This window comes from Homalodisca vitripennis, chromosome 2 (assembly GCF_021130785.1).
Source record: "Homalodisca vitripennis isolate AUS2020 chromosome 2, UT_GWSS_2.1, whole genome shotgun sequence".
Taxonomy (NCBI): domain Eukaryota; kingdom Metazoa; phylum Arthropoda; class Insecta; order Hemiptera; family Cicadellidae; genus Homalodisca; species Homalodisca vitripennis.
Window position 1 is genome coordinate 90,718,196 of NC_060208.1, and position 21,019 is coordinate 90,739,214.

Below are 21,019 nucleotides of genomic sequence, written 5' to 3' on the forward strand. Positions count from 1 at the left end.
CATCTTGGTATGAATAAATGGCTGAATTTATATACTGTTCCCCTTAAAGGTGTCTCAAAATTCAGTAGCTATTCTCGTGATAAACACAATAACCGCAGACCGATGGCATCAGTTAGTACAACAAAACTTGGCACTTACGTAATTATGGCTTAATACATTTTTATTTTAACTGGTAAAAAGCTTTACGAATAATAAACTTCCTTTTAAAATTATTTATGTATGTTGTATGGATTATATTTTATGTATTTTAAAATAAATGTTTGAATGTATGTATTTAATTGAAATGAAAAACAAAACAAAATATTTAAACATTTAAATTCATTGAGATTGTTATGGAACTCAGCCTAACTGAGCTTATCTGGAAGGGTTTAAAATCATTTGTTATACTGTTACAATTATTTCTTTAATTGAATTCCGTGATGCCATATTTATCTGGAATTTGTCACCGATAACTAAGATTCACGTTTTAATTTAAAACTTGATTCAAAACCGATACGGAGTCAATAAATATGTGGTAGTGTTTTAAGGAGTTAATAGTCATTATTATCAAATGTTGGAGTACGGTACGCTGATGTAGAATTTGCGTTGATATTAGGAAATATTACAAAGGATTGGAATAACACACGCATTTGCATAAACATAATTTATCCAACTTTAACATTACATTTCGTCACAAAACACCATATCTTTAAACTTCAAAATTGTACAGCACAATATCTATAATCTTTTTTTAACTTTAACATGAAATGTATTAATAAATATGGAATAACAACACAAGAAGTATAATTTAAAAACATGCAATTTTTTCTTTGATGCTTATGAGTAACATTATTAACTTTAGTAAATGGCGCTAAGAACATAAACATACATTTACTAAAATAACTGTTTCCGAATAATCACATATGGACATGCAAAATGAAGTGGCGTGTTTAGTATTGTTATGTAAACTCTCTTCAGTAATTTGGTTTTAACTATTAAAGGTTATAAAATAATTACTTTTTAAATCTATAGGAGTATTATTTCAATTCTATCATTAATGACTCTGGTTCTTAGGAACTTAAAACATTGGAAGGAAGAAGTCACTCTATTTCATAGCTTATGTCCAGCAGACACAGGTGGTCCTATTTATTCCTGGATCTTTTAGGAACATGCTCTTCTGAACTCCTTGTCTCTGTGGAGTGAAATAATTAGTAACACACTGGCAGTGGAGCAAACCACAATATATAAAGACAGTTGTAATTATATCTTAAATATACCTTGTGAAGTTTTTGAACTTTTGTATAAACTTATGTTATCACTTTGTATCATGACCAAAAGATTTTCCTAATTATTTCATGCATTTCGTTATCATACAAAATATCCTTAATAACCTTATTTACGTATTGAGAAACGATCATAGAGCACTAATTATAAATAGAGAACGCATTAAAACATTTTTATTATCTAAGTAATAACATTTGGATACACTGCCTTATTCTGACATGTGGTCTTAAATAATGGATTCTAATTAACATTTACATTACAGATTTTATTTATAATTATGTACTTTTTTTCTATTTAATTTAACTTCTCATATAAAGTAAGGCTAAAACTATATACTGTTTGTCTATGTCGGCTAATGGTTACTATGGTTTGACCTAATAATCATTAACACAAAAGTTTACTTTACTTCACCTTAATAGTGAGAATTTTATCATATATCTAATTTTTCTAGCATTTTACCTGGTATTATAATTTATTGCATATTTTATACCTTGACCGCCAGCCGGCTTAAAACAAAACGATTCAATACACCGAACGTATCCTTATTTAGAGTTCTTTGCTAACGTAATGACCGTATGGAAAAAACTACATTGATGTACTGCTTTATTATTCAGTACATAACACATTTATTCTTCAAGGGAATGCTTAGTTTGTAAACAAGCTTATTTAAGTACTGAAAGATTGTTATATTAATTTTAATATACTTAGAAATATATAGTTGTATCTAGTTATAGTAATAGGCTATACATGATTACTTATGTTGTATACTTGTTTCTCAGTGTAATAACAAGCTACAAGTACTGGCAATAATTTATTAATATTATAAAAGTTATTGGACATGTAATATTATGTAGTTATAATCTTTTGGTCTAGCTATATCTGTGTATTACGCACCTTTTTACATCTCACATTTAATTTACTCAACTTATAGTTTAAATAAATCTTTTCGGGGGAATTTATAATTAAAATATTTAGAGCTATCTAAAATTATAGCTTTTATAAACTTTTTATAAAATATTTAAATATAAATATTTCAAAAAAAGATAATCAAGTAAAATTCTAGCTAGGTACTCTATTACCTAAGTTAATGGTATTCATTCAATTACCATATCTGTGTGGTACACAAATATTTATGTGTTACATTTTATTACAGGTTATGTCAAATCATTTTATTGAAATTTTAACTATTATCAGCTGTGAATCACAGTTATTTTGTTTGCCTTTATACTATTCTAAATTTAAAATACGATATATGATACTTATAGTACAATAGTAATAATTAAGAGTTTTTATTTATAGCGACCTACATTTTGTAAATAAATTTGATTTGGGTACATGTGAGATAGTGTATAATGTACTATCAATAATCTTTGTTATTATTGTTTGGTTCGTAAATAGTGCATTCTCAGATTCTGAAAGGACTAACCAGTATTCTCATCGGTACAAATTATGGTTATATAAAACAAACGTTGAGGCAATCATAAGGTTTTAGGAATTGACTTCGTGAATATGAAATTATATTATTTCTTGATAACTAACATTCAATATTTTAAAGTAGGTTCTTGTATTTTTCACCGTGTACTTAATATGTTTTTAAATTTAAATTACTATTATTTAATTAATTATTTAAATTTTAAATTCTCTGGTGTAATAAGAGTTTGCCACAGTTACATTTGTTTAAATCTTTCTACTAAGCAATTACGAGTAATTACAATTTCATAAATCGGAGAATTTACAGCACTAGTATAATAGTTGCAAGTGTGTAGTCCTATAGGCTCGTGCTACTTAGCCGTAAAGTCATATAACTATTTGGCGAAAAATGTCAGAGGTTTTGACACAAGACTTTTCAGATAATTAATGCTGAGAGTTAAATATGGTGCACCGGTGCGTACTTTGTAGTGATAGTATAGTATGATTTGGAAAGTTAATGACTTAATTTATAGATTATGTGCATTAGTTTTTAATGAAACTGTACCTAGTTCGTATGGAACAGGACGAGCAGACTAATCACTTTCCGGAGAACTATCCACTCCTTGTTTGTCAGTAGGCTTCTGGCCAGGGCGGTGGAAATACGGCGATATAAAAGGTTTTCCTTCCATTTCCTTTCCTGAAGTCTTGAGCTTCTTTGGGGGTCTACTTCTGCGAAGAGTTGGTTTCTGAGCACGTTCTTCTGAATATAGCGAGTATTAAAATAATAACACCATGATTACAGGATTTATTTTCTAAACTTTAAAAATATTGTAAGATATCAAGTTATACAAAGATATAAAGTTTGGCAAATATATATTTAATGTAAATATATTGTTATTTATCTGTATTATTCCATTATATAACCATACAGCTATATATCGTTGAGCTGCTAGTTCAATCTCATGTAATAAGAAGGTTAATATTGAAATGAAGGAGTTTGTAGTGTTATAGGTAAGTAAATATAGTGAAGTAAATAGTAGTTTAATATTTAAATAGAAGAAATATTTCATAATTAAACAAGTTTTGCTATCTACAGCATCCTTGAGTAAGGATATCTATTATATTTTTTGGGTCAATTTTGGAAGTATTATCCAAGTCATAATAATTTACTACTACCATTAAACGAACAATAAACTGAATATAGTAAAATAAATGTTTAAAATCTGTTCATTTAATATATTTATGAAAATTCAGTAATACATTATTAAATCATTATTTGCGAATCAACATTAAATTGTTATCCACTCTTGTTTTTTTTGTGTAACTTAAACATAAAAATTACCACCCAATTTCCAATAAATTCTCACGGCAAGGATTATTAAAATAACATCTTAAAAAATCTAACCCTAAAATAGAGTTTATTTAAGTTCAGGTTTAAGCTAAATACATCCCTTTTACCAAAATAAAATAAAATATGCCTCTACATGGAAATGTCTATAATCATCAAACTGTGACCTAATGTTATAGATATCCACTGTTTTATGTATTCGTAATATAAATTCATCAGTATAATTTACAAGGTTAATTTAAAATATATGATTTAATACATGTCTCTTAAGGATACCATTGGTTAAAATAAATCAATTATCTTTGCAGGACTTTTCCGAGTATTTTCTAGAAATCTGGTATCTGGAAATATGTAATGGTCATATTTTGAAACGTTGATTTATTTAAGAACAACTGACATTTCAGGTAGAAGAATAATAATTTACGATTTAAACAAAAACATCATTAGCTAAGCGTGAGAGAAGGCTCGTTATATGTTGAGCGAGAAGAAAGGCAGCGAGGGCTGGAGTCAAATAGTCCGACCGATGATCAGCGATATGCGACATACCGCCCTGCCCGAAGGATCCGCTCCTGTCTCCCCCTCACCGCTCGTTCCGAGCTACGTAGTGCATGGTAGGTCATAGAGGTACAGTAGGGCTTACATCATGTGGGGTTGAAGACAACCACCCTTATAGTTACGCTAACATAGTGTTTAGGTGTTCGCCCCCTAGAAAAAGTATAAATGTGATGTGACCGTACAGGTCAAACTCACGATAAGGTGAAGGGTATAGGTCAACTCTCACCTGCAACAAGCAGCTCGCACCGGCAATTCCTCAATCTTTTACCAATCCCGGCAGAGCTATACGCTCGAGCGGTTGGGTTAGACGAACCCTTTATGCTGACCTACGTTAACGCTGGTTGCTTTCACCCACGGGCTGACAGAGGCTATAGCGCAGCTAAAGGAGTCCAGCATACCGGTTTAATCTGGGACGACCCGTGACGGCTGTTAGCCTTTTTCTCATCTCCTAAGACAACCTTAGGTAGGTTTTACGTATCCGAGCTACGATATCCATCTTAGGTAGACCCTTCGAACCCCTTTAACGTACATTTGCGGCCGGTAATATTCAGTAGAAGAGCGCATCTTTCACCTGGAACACCGTTAGGCACGCTTCTTCTAGGCGTGACAGATGATTGAGTGGAGCCTTTAGGTTCCAAATTCACACGCAAGGGTTGGCAATATTGAGTTTTGTCTTATGTCTGGATTTCTGTCGGAAACAAGTTTGACCTCTGAGCTAGCCCCTCAACTAGTTGCGTCGGGTAGGCTGAACGACTTTGATCTCTGTAAATAGCAGCACGCGAAACACTAAATTTGTTCTGAAACCAATCAGTTTACCGATCCCAACTGACTGCAGCTACTTGGATGATCCTATGCAACATGTTATCGGACGGTATCAATCAATAAAATCGTCAAAATATAAATACCGTCCATATATTTGGATTACAAAAACCATGTAAACAATTGGATGAACAGGAGAGCCTATTACAATATTTGCAAACACACATAATTTCTTACATTAAACTGACCCAAAATCCCTCAAAGTATTCAATTAATCAGCCATTTAATTTTCTTATCCTTGAACACACAGTACACCTCACCGAAACGATCCTATATATTTAACGCAAAAATCCTCCTTCTATTTCCCTTACTGATTACGTAATTACTGAGCCTTTTGTTGGTATGTCACAAAATCTTTCAAGTTTCTCTCACTCATGAAAATTGTTTACGAACTAAAAGTATTTTTCAAGATTGACACAAGGTGTTCAGCCAAAATCAAGGTCACGGTAGCCGTATTGGTCCCCGTTAACAGCTATTTTTTTAATATCGTTCCTCACCTTAACACTAATGCTTCTTTTAATCAATAAGTAAAATTTTTAACCCTATCTATTTTATTCTATTTCACGACTATATATTTTTTGAATATTCTAATATATTGTTTTCTAACCTTTTAAAAAGAGTTTTAAATTTACTTTAAATTTGTATAAAGCACCAGATTGCTAAACTATCACTTTTATATTATTTATTACAATTATTTTTTTAGTATACTTTATTACAAAATTAAACAACATATAATATAAATATTTATTGTAAAATGTGATTTAATAGAACGTTTGTTTAATAAATTCGTATTTTTCTTTCTTTTGATAATTTCAGTTTAGATAACAGTTTCATGAAACAATGTCACATTACTATGAACCTCAAAGAAGTGAAAGAAATTGAGGGATATAATTAACGTATTATTAAAATTATACGTACATAAAAACGGATTAAATATTAAGTATATATGATCTCTTACTAGATCTAAAATAGAACATACCAATTTTATGGGGAAGGGGATGATATGGACCAACATCATCTAAAGAATCCAACGAGGATCTAGAGGAACTATTGCATGTCCTTTTTGGAAAAGACTTGTACTTTCCTCCTGGCACGTACACATGAGCTCCTGGTATGTTTGGCTCAGCTTCTTGTTCGATGTCCTGATCTCCTGGTAGGTGAGAAAGTTAGCAGAGAGTTATTCCATACTTATTACATAAACAATTTGGCCTATTTAACGAATTGCCAAAAAATAATTATAAAATAAAAGCCAATAAAAAGACAAGCTATGAGGTTGTTTTGGGCACCTCGTAGTTTAATTTTCTAAAAGTCTTCAAACATATGTGTGGTGGAAGAAGGAGGAGAGGGGTTCAAGGTCAATTTTAAAAGCTTTCGCATATTAGTAAATTTTGAAAAACTCTCAATCTTAAGAAACGTTTTGCCATATGTCAGTTTTCTGTCTCGGAAAATGTGTAAGGTTGCAAGTTTTAGACAATTAAATTTACAGCATGGTTTTATAATCTATCATTTAATTAGAGTTTAATCAAACGAAGGGTAGTTGTGAAATAAACATTATTTTAAACAGACTAGTAAATCGATGCTTATGAGTTTACATCTATTATATTATATAAAATCCAAAGGTGTTTGCGTTACTACGTATTCACGTGTGCGTTACCCAACCCAGTAAAACTTTTACAGATTATATTGATACATTACATTCACATTCATAGGGTCCCTAGTTAATATAGGCAAATTCCTATTTCCTATCAGAGCTACTCCCTTCTGGTCTTAAAAACTCCTTTTTTGATTAACCAGTAAATAGTAATTAGATTTTTTAATCAACTGTTAACAAGTACCTATATATTTTGTAAAAATTAAAATGTGACAATACAGGTGACAAAACCTAAATGTTTATTAATTTAGGTATTATTTCAAATTTCTTAAGATTTGTATTATTGAAAGCATAGAATAGATTTAAAAGTATTTCTTATTATAACTCTCTGTGATCACAGGTTATCCACATAATAAAAAGGGAAGTTTAATAAAAAACATACTTTCAATTGTACATTTTTAGAAAATATTAAGTATGCCTTTGATCATTAGATTTGTGCAAATATCAAAGTCACACTTACTAGCTAACTTTTGCAAAAAATTTAAAGTCTGTTATAAAGCTCATCCTAGTTGAATTTATTTGAATGGAGTGGACCATTTAAACAAATTTAGCAATATGAGCATAAATAATTTAGAACGGAATAAACAAAAATGGCCGAAAGTATAATCTATGTACCGAAATATCCTACTCAGACCTGCTTATGTGGTTATGTCCTTGATATGAGCATCAACGGAATATCAGTTTCCATTTCAAAATGATATAAAGATCCATTATTCATTACATCATGAGTTTGTTACCCGAAAAGCTAGGAACTCCGAAATTATTATACTACCACGCTGGCTTAAAATAGTGTAACTGTTATAGAGATCGTTTGTCATGAAGTATTGGAAAGAAATCCAAGTTCATTTACAGTAGTTATAAAAACTGCTTCACTCTCAATTCTGGAAGCCCTATAAACACTGCTCTTTGAACTTATAAAGCTTATTAAAAGATTGAAATATTATAAAGTCAAGAATAATAAACCTAATAATCATTACATATTTGAAAAGGAGACAATAAATGTATACTATTGTTTATCTGTACTACTATTGAATACCTACATTAAAAAACACAACATTTATTACAAAATGAGTACAATTATTGAAATGATAAATATTCCACTTTTGTCTTCCTTAAGGCTTTGGATTCTTCCACAGGCCTAAAGAGTTTATTTTTTAAAGAAAATTTTAAATAAAAACCCGTTTAATGATATATAATAAAATATTGTAAAGAAATTTGTAATATTTCAAAGGTACTATTACAAAACAGATTCCACGTAATCTTGTGTGTTAAGGAAATGTTGTTTTCGGAGAGGTTCTTCTTTCTCATTTATATCCGAAAGTTCATCTATATTAGCTCTTCCGCTGATGCCGATACTATTGTAGTTACTGCAGACAGTAGGACAAGCAATTCAGGCCTTCCCAAAAATGCACCAGCGTGCAATGCACTTGCAGAGTATTAAATTCAAAATCTCATCCAGGGCTACGGGATCTTGGTTTGTAATAGGGATGAGGCAGTTGCGTTCTCAATCTCATTCCTTTGGGTAAAGGCACTTGAAGTTTTTGTATGTAAAAGTAACACAATAACTACGCTTGGGCCATCTCTCGGATGGTGGGAGGTTTAAGTTATCGGGCTTCACTTTTGCTTCCCCATTTCCGGAATTAATAGTATACGTTGAGAGATTTTTGAGTTACCTTACCTTCGGATGAATCAGTTGTTGCCCTGCTCCGTAATCTGCTTGTGAATGGCTGAAGCTCTGTTGAAGACATCAGCAGAATATGCCAGATCACCATTCTTCTTCAACAGTTTGCCCTTTCGGAATGCTGCTGATAAGTTATATCACCCTCTAAAGGCTTGGTCGAGTGGAATGCCTTTGCAAAGTTTGTGTAACTCTGCAGTATGGGTACAGTATGGTTACAGTACAGTATGGTTAACACTTCTCATCGACTCGATTGCATCACAATAATGTATTGGTCTCTGTAAATTACCACAATCAGAAAGACTATGAGGTCTGTGTTATCTGAAATAACAACGTATTTAGATTTTTTGCATCATTTGCAATGACTGTCTGACGACTGCCAGATTAGCATAATCTTTTGCTCATTGCATATTGACAAGAATCTCCTTTTATCTTCATTTATTCACAGTAAGAAAATTTCATTACAGTTAGTTTTGTGTTTAGATTGAATGTAATGGCGTTATATTTATTTAGTCAATATCTGCTCTCATGTTTAGCTTGTTTAGTTTTTAGCACAGAAATCTGGTAGCCATAGATCACCACTTCGCAGCTTCTCTCTTGGTAGTGAACTTTCACGAATTTAATATTTGTGAGGCCTATATTTATACCACGAATCCTTGATTCAATACCACTTTTTCAACCTCCAATTAAAACTATGTCTACTTACAGCAAATTCGCAAAGCCTTTTGGTTATAGACATGTGCAAAGTTGTATTTTGAGCTTTCTTCATTAAATTGTTATTGCAAATGTCCGGAGGTGGTCCAGAAATGGTGACATCTCAGATTACAAATATTTGTAAGTCCTTATTAATTGAAATTATCTAGAACAATGTAATGGGGTCTGTTGGAATGTTCTCTTTATTGATGTAAAAGAATGTTAAAATTGATCAATGTGTAAAAATCAATCAGTCAATAGGAAATTCATTCTTTAGAATAGAAAATAATTCCACTTTCTCTATTGTTTTTGATAGAATCGCATAAAAGAATTTTGTATAACATATCCTATGAGCACAGCAAGTATTAATATAGTTTCTTCACTATGGGAATAAGATGAAGCATTTAGCATTTGTATGATTTGAAAAACTAAATATGAATCCGATTGTTCGAAATATTATATTTTTATTAGTGAACAAACGATCAAATAAAATACGTCAGATTGTAAATTTCCACGCGAAAATAGGAATTTTCATGAAAGTTATTTTTTATATTTATGTCTTGAAACAATTGATTTATTTACGTATGTACTGTCTCCTATTCTGTTCATTATTACGATAGTATTTTTCTTTATATATTTTGAATTTTATATATTGCAGAAGAAGACTTGTCCTTACAGAAGTATTCTTCTGTAAAAGGACACCTGTAAGATGGATTTCCCAACAGTCTTTGAATTTAAATTAACAGGTAGAGATAGTACCTTTATCATATTCGCTAAGAAAATTCTTTTTACAGTATATTTTTACTAAAAATTAATTTTTTTTATATTTTCTTACTTGGTGCTAAAGAGGTGTTGAAGAAAAGATTGAAATAAAAAGTGTTACTACTATCAAGCTTACTCTGTTTTCTCATTATAAATATAAACACATTAAAAATTGTGGTTAAAACTATTAAGCTGTGTTACTGTCATAAAGCAAGGTTTACACAGAATAAATGATTACACTTAAATGATTACACTCAATTAATATTTCGCAAGTTTGAAGAGTAAGTGGGGGTGTTTCGCTATTTTAGAGACCAGTATCACGTAGCCTAAGGAAATTTTTAAGATTTTAATCGGCCTATATTCTTCCCTGGGACCCTATGAATATCCATGTAAAATTTAAATGCAAACGGTGAAGAATTTTACGCGTGAGAGCAAAACAAACTAAGCCACTTTAGGAATTACTATAATATTAAGATTTACAAAAATGAAAATTTATCAGAAACATTCAAAAATCTATATAACATATATTTTGAAAATGACAATAATAAATCATATAATATTTACCAAAAAATCTCAAACACCAACGTGTTAATTTTGTCTTAAAAACCTTTAGAACATATACAAAATTCAGCATGATTGAAAAAATAAATGTTGAAAAATTCGACAAAAAACCGTACAAAATTAAAAAATATTTAAAAGAGCACATGGATATTTTAAGATCGTAAAAATTTTGTGAATAAAAATTCATAAATAAAAAGCTATATTAGTAAATAGACGAATTCATCAGTACTAAACGGAGTGTGAAACATTGTCCTAACTGCGATATTTTCTAGGAAATTATAATTGACATAACAACTCTAAAAACCATTTAAAAAATAAATAAATAACTGACAATGAATTTTATTATTTTCAATATGGGTGAATATATAAATGTATAATATTATGATAACGTAAATGCAGAAAAACTTGCACTTAAAGAAACATATTACAGAACATAACAGCGATCTAAATATCTTAATTGACAAATTACAAGATATCGATACAAAATTGATGGCTTGTCACAAGAAGTTTTGATAGAAAATTTTTTTAAAGTTCAAAAACATCCAAAGTGTCTTGGTGAAAGAAATGTTCTAACTTATTATACAATTGCTTTAAGTTTGAAAACTATTTTCTAATTTCTCAAGTAATTGTTATGTACATTCATACAGTAATGTCTATCAAATAATATCTTAAGACATTTTTTCCATCTTATTTAGTTAATATCCCTCCTTATATAGAACCTCAAAGAGATTAAATTTTTTATGTAGTTCAAAGCGTGTTAATAGGGAAAAAGTATTATATTAATTATTTTAACAGAAAATCTATTAGTAAGTAATAAATCTTAAACTAGAAAGATGTATTTTCAATTGAAATCTGAAGATGTTTTTAAAACTGATGATTTTATTTCGAGGCAGTTTCATAAAGTGATTATTTATTAACAAAATAATCAACCAAACGAATGATATTGACTTTAAAAACTTTACAAACATTTCTTCAAACTACATTAAGATTTAACGAACATAATCATGTAAACGAGATATCAAATTTGAAAAATATACTCTACATCAAAAAGCTTGTGTTAATTTTCTAAATAAATATACATATTTTTTTATTTTTGCGTCTAAATATGCGGTAAAATTTATCTCTCTCAAATAACTCTCTAAAATATATAACAGCATTTGAAAATTTAACTTTGGATTCTAAATATAGATATCTTAAAATTTTTATACACTTTTATTGTGTTATGAATGTTTAAATATTGCTCCAATGCAAATACCGTGAACTGGTGACAAACAATTTAGATCATTTATCCATACTTACAGAATGATGAAATATACCTTGAATTAATTGAAACATACATACATTGTACCGTACCTGTATTGGATAAGAAAGGTGTAAGTGATCCAATTTCCTGTCCTAATAATGCAATCTCATCAAATGTATCAACTCCAGAATGGGAATGAACAAATGTGGACGATGTTGATGAACCGACAGAAACGGCACCTTGTTCTGTAATCTGGCTTCCTTGTGCCATAACTCCGGCCTCATCTGCCATCCATCTCGTGTCTTCGTGAGACACTAAAGGAGGATAATCTGTAAACATTTATTAACCATTATTATTAATAGGTAATATTTGAAATTTATTATAAATAATTAAATTATAGTGATGAGAATCACTTTTGATAGACATATAAGAATATAATTAATCAACCAATTATGAATAAAAACGAAGTTGTTTAGAAAATCATGACATAAGGTATCCTTGAAATCTAAAATCAGGATGTAAAAATAATGTATATTATTTTTTTTATCACTAAGAGGTGGATAACATAAAAGAACCGACTGTGAGGTATAGCTTTCATTACAAAATTCAGTTAAAACAGAGTGATATACATGTATGTAAAAGTAAATTAAATGCAGTTATAAAATATTAGATATATATGACCTAGTATTTTAATTGCAAAAAACAGTTTTATTGATTACCTCAGCACTTCAATAAAAATCAATGATCATTAATTGATGTTAAGGTATAGAACTGGCAGTGTTCTCCTACAGTGAAACGTTTTCTAACCAACCCCTATAAGAAATATTCTAAGCTTCCTCGTCGTCCTATCAGTGTAAAAGTATGTCACTCTGGTTAAAATGTCAACTAAACTAGTCCAAATTACAATATTTAGTCCAACATAATGTTTTAAATGCTATGTGTGATATCTGGCCTCGATGTCTCATCCCAGCAGAAAGAATTCTAAAGTGGAGCAATCCTAAATATACATTAAAACGTTTATCATTTATCATAAAAAGATTTATCATCATTTGCTTATTGTTATAACAGTGTTTATAATATATTAATTTAAACAAACTCTCCAATAATATAAAGTTTTTATTTTTGTGAGCCCTTTCGTACTCAATGAGTTCATCTTCGGACTCACACAACTAAATAAAAGTAATAATAACAATAGTATCTCATTTGGTATAAAAAGCGAATCCAAGCAAATAAATTTTGGGGTTATCCAGGGGAGTACACTTGGACCTTTACTTTTCTTAATCTATACAAATGATATAGGAAAGATCATTCTTAATAATGGTACGTTATACTTGTACGCAGACGATACAGTAGCGTTATTTGATGGTCATATGTGGGAGGAAGTCTATAGGAATGCTGAGCGAGGACTTCACACCATTAAACAGTGTTTGACAGTAATCGACTGACTGTAAATATATGCATGACGAAGCACATGGCTGTGTCACTGCGCGCAACGCGCGACCCAGTGGGTCTACAGCTGAAGATGCACAATGGCAGTGCGGTGGCCGCCTGATACCCTGTCAGTGTCATAGTATCGAACGTGTTAGTACTTTCAAATATCTTGGAGTAATGTTTGATAATAGACTCGCTTGGGCAACCCATGTTAGCTATATCAATAGCAAACTACGGAAATGCATTTATATGTCGTTACATTATCAACGGGTAGCTAAATTTCCGCCATATCAAAAATTGTTTATTACGCATATGTTCAATCGATCCTTCAGTATGGAATCATTGCGTGGGGAGGGGCTTCTAATACAGTAATAAAACCATTACAAATTACTCAAAAGTCTATTATGAAAGCTGGTCTCAAAAAACCAAGGAGGTTCCCATCAGAAAATTTGTTTCGTTTATTTATGATTCTTGATATTAGACAACTATTCCTAAAAGTTTTGATTTTGTACGGTTTCAAACATAAATTTTTCATTTTTAGAGAAAGTGGAGCATGCATACAACACAAGGCATAGATTGAATATTGGTATCGCCACAGCACGTTTATACTAAGTCTACAAATAAAACAAATTCTTTCTACGTTCTACTACACATAATCTACCAAAATTTACCATTGGAACTGAGAGAAAATTGGAACATTAAAGTCGAAGCGTACAAAAGAAGTTAATGAACTGGTTAATTGCATTGGGGAGGAGTGGTGCAAACGCTATACTCACTTCTATCTACTCTGAGTGATCTGTTCGTGCCGAGTGATAATTACTGCGATGATATTTATATATAGTTTTGTGAATACCTTGGTGACGGACATGTGCGAGCATTCTTAATTCTCTCTCTCTCTCTCTCTCTCTCTCTCTCTCTCTCTCTCTCTCTCCTCTTCTCTCTCCTCTCTCATCTCCTCCTCTCTCTCTCTCTCTCCTCTCTCTCTCTCATCTCTCTCTCTCTCTCTCTCTCTCTCTCTCTCTCTCTCTCTCTGTGTGTGTGTTGTGTGCCGCGCGCGTGTGTGTGTGCGCGCGTGTGTGTGCGCGCGTGTGTGTGCGTCGACGACAATTAAATGATTCGTTTCTGTTTATCTTTTTGTTTTTCTTTTCTTTTCCTTTCTTATAGGTCTTAAAATAAGGTTTCTTGGGCACTCTTTAAGCATATCCCGTATGTTGTCTTACTTCTTATAGCCATAAAACTTCATATACTAGAATTTGTTGCATCTTCATGTCGTTCCATTATCATAACTGATTAAATTATTACTTTTTACACTGCTTGAATCTAGTTAATTATGCATCCAAACAGAGTATGTTTACTATTTAGTTATCTTTAGTTATCTTTAAATCATACAATTGTAATTTTGTTCTAATATTTACATTATATATTAGCATTATTGTGATTGCAAACTCGAGTGAAGATGGACTCGGTTCTCACATACAGGCTTTTGCCCATGTGGGTACCTTCTCTTGTATATTATTATCACATATTTGTATTATATGTAAATGAGATAAATAAATGAAAATGAAATGAAATGAAGTAACATAAAAAATTTTGTACTAAATAAAAACATATGTCATTAAAAATACAAAGAGGTAATATTCTATGACAGCACAGTATGTTATATGTATATATACAAATAAAGTTTATATTTAGTTAATTCAAATAAAGTAAAGTAACGGTGAATTTTGAAAAGGCCCAGATTCGTTGTTTACCAGATTATTTCGCTTCGTTTTTATACAAATTGTTTCATATGCATCAAGGAATTTTTTATTTTGTACTTCTTAAGTGTTTATAATTGTTTTAGTACTGATTAATCTGTTGGAAAACTTCAGTAAGACGATACATTTCAAAATGAAAAATATTGTTAAATATTTAAAAATTAAAATGTTGAAAATATATCTGAAATTATATTATTTCTCTGGAAGAAGTTTAGTTTTTACCAATCTTAAAATGGTTAAATAACTTTAGGTTCTGATATACTTAACAAGGTATATTGTCGGAAATTATCTGACACTAAGGTGAAAATATGTTTCCATCATGAAGTCTATTTTCTGCACTATCTGTAATGAGTTAATGAACTGCCCCATTTAAATATACCAGGCATCCGGTTTAGTTTAAAAAATGCTGTGAATTTTTAATTTTTAACATAATAAAACATATTTTTAACACAAAAGTAAAAATCTTTAATCTATACAATAAAAATACGAGCACGATGGAAATAGACGAAATGACTTGAATTATTTTTACATATTTTTTATGTAGATTTAAGTTATAAAATTGAAACAATGTGATATTTTTTATACCTGAACTATCTGACAAAATGGAAACCAATAATATAAATGAACTTAAGAATTAAATTTAACTAAATTTGAACCAGTTTTTTAGTATAAATATATATTTATAATTAACTATATAGAATTGTGAAACAAACAGATTTTATTATTTGTAGTCATACATTTAACAACTAAAACGTCATACATACACCTTACATATTTTAAACATTATAATAAAAATATTTTTACTAACAATAAATAAATATATATATAATTAAAACGGTCTCAGTTCATACTTATTTAAACAAATATTTTAAACAGTTGACAGCCCTGCAAGGAATGGTTTCTTAACATTACATATTGGCAATACTCCTTCTATAGACAAAATTTAATATTCGGGTTTTTTTATTTAATCGTAATTATCAAAATAAAGAAACTTTACGTTCCAAATACAATGTTTCGAAACAGTACGGCGCGCGGCGTGTGTAAACGTTTCCCAATTTGGGATTTTTATAACTAATATAATTATTCGTAATACATACCGATTGTTGGTGGTAAACTTCGCTCAGTTCAGTACTGAAAAGTTCTTTTTCCGGAAAAGAAGAAATCAATGAAGGCTGATATAGATTGTGAGTTTTTCTGGCATTCACAGCTCTATCTTACATAAGTACATGTTCAAGAGTGCTATACATGTATTTTCATAGCAATTAAAATAAAAAACTATATACGTCAGTAAATATTGGCATAACCTATATAAATGTAATATGGAATTTATTTATAACATACCAATTTTCTCTGCGTTCAACAAAAACAAAAATCATCTGAAGATAATTTAATGGATTAAACCTGTAGAATCTTCTGCAACGTTCTAGAGTGATGGGATAAGTTTCAGAATGGATTACGGTGTGTATTATAACAAATAAGAACAGGAATAATAGAAATTTTTCAGTCAAGCTATCTTGGATCGAGAGCAGGCTTTTCCTGTTCCATACTCTATCTGTTACTGTAAGTAGGTTAGGATTTTTCCTAACTTTGAGGATTGCTACAACCTTTAACACTAAGAGGATAAAACCTACTCCAACAATCACATTATACAATGAACTAGAGGCCTGTTGACTAAGTTATCGTTTATATCCACTATCCCGGCATTAATATCGGTGGAATATCTAGCCTAATAATGCGGCACATATGAAGATAATTTGAGGTGCATAAACTAGGAATGATAAAAAAGGCTGTCGTTGTACCCAGTGCATAGACCCTTCCTAGAGCTTAGTGTTTTATTCTACTAATGTCCAGATCTTTGAATTAAGCAATAAAAAATTGCTTAACTATTAGTGACTTTTAGAAAGTTAATGTAACACGTTATTTAAGGTTATATAAATGCCTACATTAAAACTAGATCGTCACTTCATTTAAAACGGAAATAAATCTTCTCATACTTATAGTAAATATTTAAGTAAACTAGCGGTTACCCATTGCAGTTTCGTAGCTTTGCACCTGAATAAGTACGAGTACTTCTTCTTTGAGTAATTTGTATTTCCGACAGTAATGTTGAGTTTGCTTTCTTCCCACGATCAAGAAAATAATATGTTAAAAAGTGTATATTTATGGTAATTTTAATTGATTTCGATGTTAGTTTTTTTCCATTGCTGATTATGCCTCTTTTCTGACCAAGAAAATATATATACGTACACAGCTCCAAGAACCGTGATTATGTCAAAATACAACTAATTTAGGTTTGATAACTGTCTTGTAAAGTAAGGGTTAGATTATATTGTCGCATATATATGCACTGCTAGCAGTTACCCGCTCCTTTGAACGTAATTTAGTAGGCGTGGTACGTATATGACTACTGCTGGCTCGAGTGAATTACATTTCCGACGCCAAAGTGGAGTTTACCTTCTTACCACGATCATTGATATACATCAAAGACTTCATGTTTATGGCAATCCTAATGTACTTTGTTATATAGTAACAATGTATTTTAGATCTAACACTCAATATTTGATAAACGTTTACAGCTGAAAGTACATTACCAATGACACTACTTGATTTGTTTTTTTTATAATCTGAAAAAATAATGTTAATATTTTAAAACATTTATAGCTGTAATTAGTACATTAGTTTAAAATCACAGTCCAGCGAATTTTCATCAAGCATAGTTCTAGCCGACTTATTGAAAAAGAATCTACGCTATTAAATTCTGACCATCTTGTGGTTTAGGGCATTTTTTAAGATAGACGAATACTTACCTAATCGCTGAAATTCGAAAGGCTTAAAACATATCGTACACAATATAAATGTAAACAAACTTAAAATAATAACAATGCTTACATACAACAGTTGATTACATCAGAAATAGTTTTTTAATTATTACTTTACAACTTTAGGGACAAAGGTGGGATGTTGTCGTTAGTTTACAGACCAGTGGGGTGAAGTCCGGAGTAATTTTTGAAATATGAATAGGCCTATATTCATCCAAGAAACCATTAGAATGTCCGTGTTCAATTGCAGCGTAATCGGTTAAATAGCTTATGAGTGAAAGCAAAACAAACAAACAAAGCATCTATAATTTTTTTAGGATTAGGATTTTTAGATACAGTCTTGAGTAATTATAACAAAAATAAAATAATATGTTGTGGATGAATATACGTGGATGATGCGATGGCCACGGCAGCTGTTACTGTAATTTTCATTTTTCTTCCATAAATCCATACCTTGTACACATTATTCATGCTAGTATAGCTTATTATAGTGTCTCAGGTATGCGATAAAGTATGTTTGTCTTTGATGTTACTTGCATACCAATGAAGTTTATTTTTATAACTATATCAGATCTAAATATGATAACTAATTTAAGAATTAAACCCGTTAATTTAAAAAAAGTATACATCTTAACGTACAATCATCAGACAAGGAAGATGAGTGTAACCCTGTTGCCTCTGGGGGTATGCACGTCTTTCCACCAGACACCTGGCTAGGGTAGGAGTAAGCAAACGTGGATGATGCAGATGATCCTCCAGCCATGGCTTCCATTCCTGTAATTTGAATTCCTTCTGACATAGATCTGAGTTCATCAGGCCTCAATAGCAGGTCCTCCGAATCGTATTGGGACTCTAAAAGAGGAGAAATACCGTATAAATTATATTAAAACCATGCATAATATATAGTTATATGTGAAATTCTAGCAAATATAAGATACATAATCTCCAGTTTCCTCAAAAACTACGGATAAAATGTATAGAGAACACTTTAAATGAATTTCCTGATTCATATCTAAAAGGGATTAACTATTTTACTGACGGTTTACTCCCACTTTGTACTACATTTAGAACATCTCAGATTTATAGCGAACTAATCATAAACCCTTTAAAGTAAATATAATAATTAAATGAATCACATTGTGAAAAAAAGTAAATTTTTTCTTCACTTTAGACTTTGCGTAGCTTCAATGTGCATTATAAAAACATGAAACAGCTTATATTAGCAATATAAAATAATTAACTACCTTGTATTTTCTTCTAAAAATAACGTCGATGACTATATGTATTCATGCTGTGATATCGCTTAATTGAAAAATCCTAGTTACTTACAGCTTGTTTTATGTGTTTCTCTCTCTCTCTCTCTCTCTCTCTCTCTCCTCTCTCTCTCTCTCTCTCTCTCCTCTCTCTCTCTCTCTCTCTCTCTCTCTTTATGTTGTTTAAGTACCTTTTTCCGGACGATAGTTTAATCCTACTTTGATTATGAAGTGTGGGAAGTGTAATTGTGTTATTGAAGCTCAAAGTCAAAAACTGCAATGTATTGAGTGTAGCGGTTTTTTCGATTTAAAATGTGCAGGTAATCTTACAGATTCAGATTATGAGTATATTGTTTCTTCTCAAGTCAATTGGAAGTGCAATATGTGTGATCGTAAGAAACATGCAAGGGGTGATACTACGCCCGTTACACCAACAGGTGAGAAATTATCTGTGTTTTTAAAACGAGGGGAATCGGAAGCTGACTCAGATTCGAGCACAACTCTTGTGTCTGGAGTGACTAAGAAAACAGTATGTCGAACATGCAAGAAGGGGTTTTCCTTTAATGCCCACCGAGCAATTTGTTGTCAGTGTGCTGAAAGTTTTCATTTTAAATGTTTGAACATGAAAAAGGAAGATTTTCTAAAGATAGAGGATTCTTGGTTATGTCCTGTTTGTGTTGTGTCATCTGGTGGCAGTGCGGTAGATAGGCAAGTGGCCGCTGCCTTAACGGCGGTAGATAAGCCCGGTGTCGAGATAACGCCTAATATTGGACTTGTCGATATACTAAATGAAATGAAATCATTCAGGCTGGAGATTAAGGAAACTAATAAGGAATTTAGAAATCAGTTAGAAAAATATTCCGAGTGGATTGTAGATAATGGTAAAAAAATTGAGGAGGTTGGAAATAAAATTGAGAAGGCAATTAATTGAGGACATAGGGTTTCTTCGTCAGGAAAACGCTAATTTGAAGAAGATAGTTAATGATCTTTCCAGTAAAGTAAATGCATTGGAACAGTCGAGCAAGGACAATATTGTCGAGATTAGTGGGGTACCTCACAGAGAGAAGGAGGATATTTTGAATATCATCGGTAAGATATCGGATGCAATTGGCTTTGTTTTTAAGGAGGATAGTGTTGACAATTGCTATCGATACAAATCAATTGATGGGTCAAGACCTGGAATTATTGTTGTCCGTTTCGTCCGAAAACTGGACAAAGAAGCATTTATGAACAAGAGGCGTGTGAAGAGGAATCTAAACTCGAGAGACATTGGTTTCATGGATGGAGACGCATCGGTGATTTATTTCAATGAGAGTTTGACGCAGGAGAAAAGAATACTACTGAATATGGCTCGTGCTATTAAGAGAGAAAAACAGTATACATATTTGTGGGTAAGGAACGGACGCATTTTCATGAGGAAAAATCAAGGTGACCGTTTTGTTACAATTGACAGCATTGAGGATGTCAACAAATTGGCCTGAGGATGCGCAGTCAACGAAGGAGTATGGTTTCGATCTATTATTAGCTACGGAAGTAATATAAGGTTAAGTCTACATATCTCACTGAAAGTCTCTATTTGTATTTTTATTGTAAAAGTGTTTTATAATTGCCAATTGTTAAATATTAATGCGTTACTTTCTTGGCGTTTAAATTTTATTAGTGGTGTTCTTAATTGGCTTATTGTTAATACTTGTTGTGGTTTCCATTTGGTTATTTGTATACATATATATAATTGATGGCCAATGATAACTTTAATCATTCTCAACATGTTGCTAT

General features: G+C 31.2%; 1 protein-coding gene across 7 annotated transcripts in view; it reads right to left on the minus strand.

Annotated features, from left to right (window-relative positions):
* Positions 1-634: 634 nt before the first annotated feature.
* The window catches only part of LOC124354346, a 90,981-nt gene continuing 70,596 nt past the window's right edge, over positions 635-21,019 (minus strand). For 5 of the 7 annotated variants that reach the window (XM_046804726.1, XM_046804724.1, XM_046804727.1 and 2 more), the window contains 5 exons: positions 18,630-18,842; positions 12,094-12,312; positions 6,375-6,545; positions 3,239-3,433; positions 635-1,171 (listed from right to left, as the gene is read on the minus strand). In XM_046804726.1, coding sequence (XP_046660682.1) covers positions 3,267-3,433; positions 6,375-6,545; positions 12,094-12,312; positions 18,630-18,842 — 770 coding nt within the window. In that variant the 3' untranslated portion in view covers positions 635-1,171; positions 3,239-3,266. Of the gene's footprint in view, positions 1,172-3,238; positions 3,434-6,374; positions 6,546-8,822; positions 9,003-12,093; positions 12,313-18,629; positions 18,843-21,019 lie in introns of those variants that run through there. The other 2 variants (XM_046804725.1, XM_046804728.1) reach the window with 2 other exon arrangements.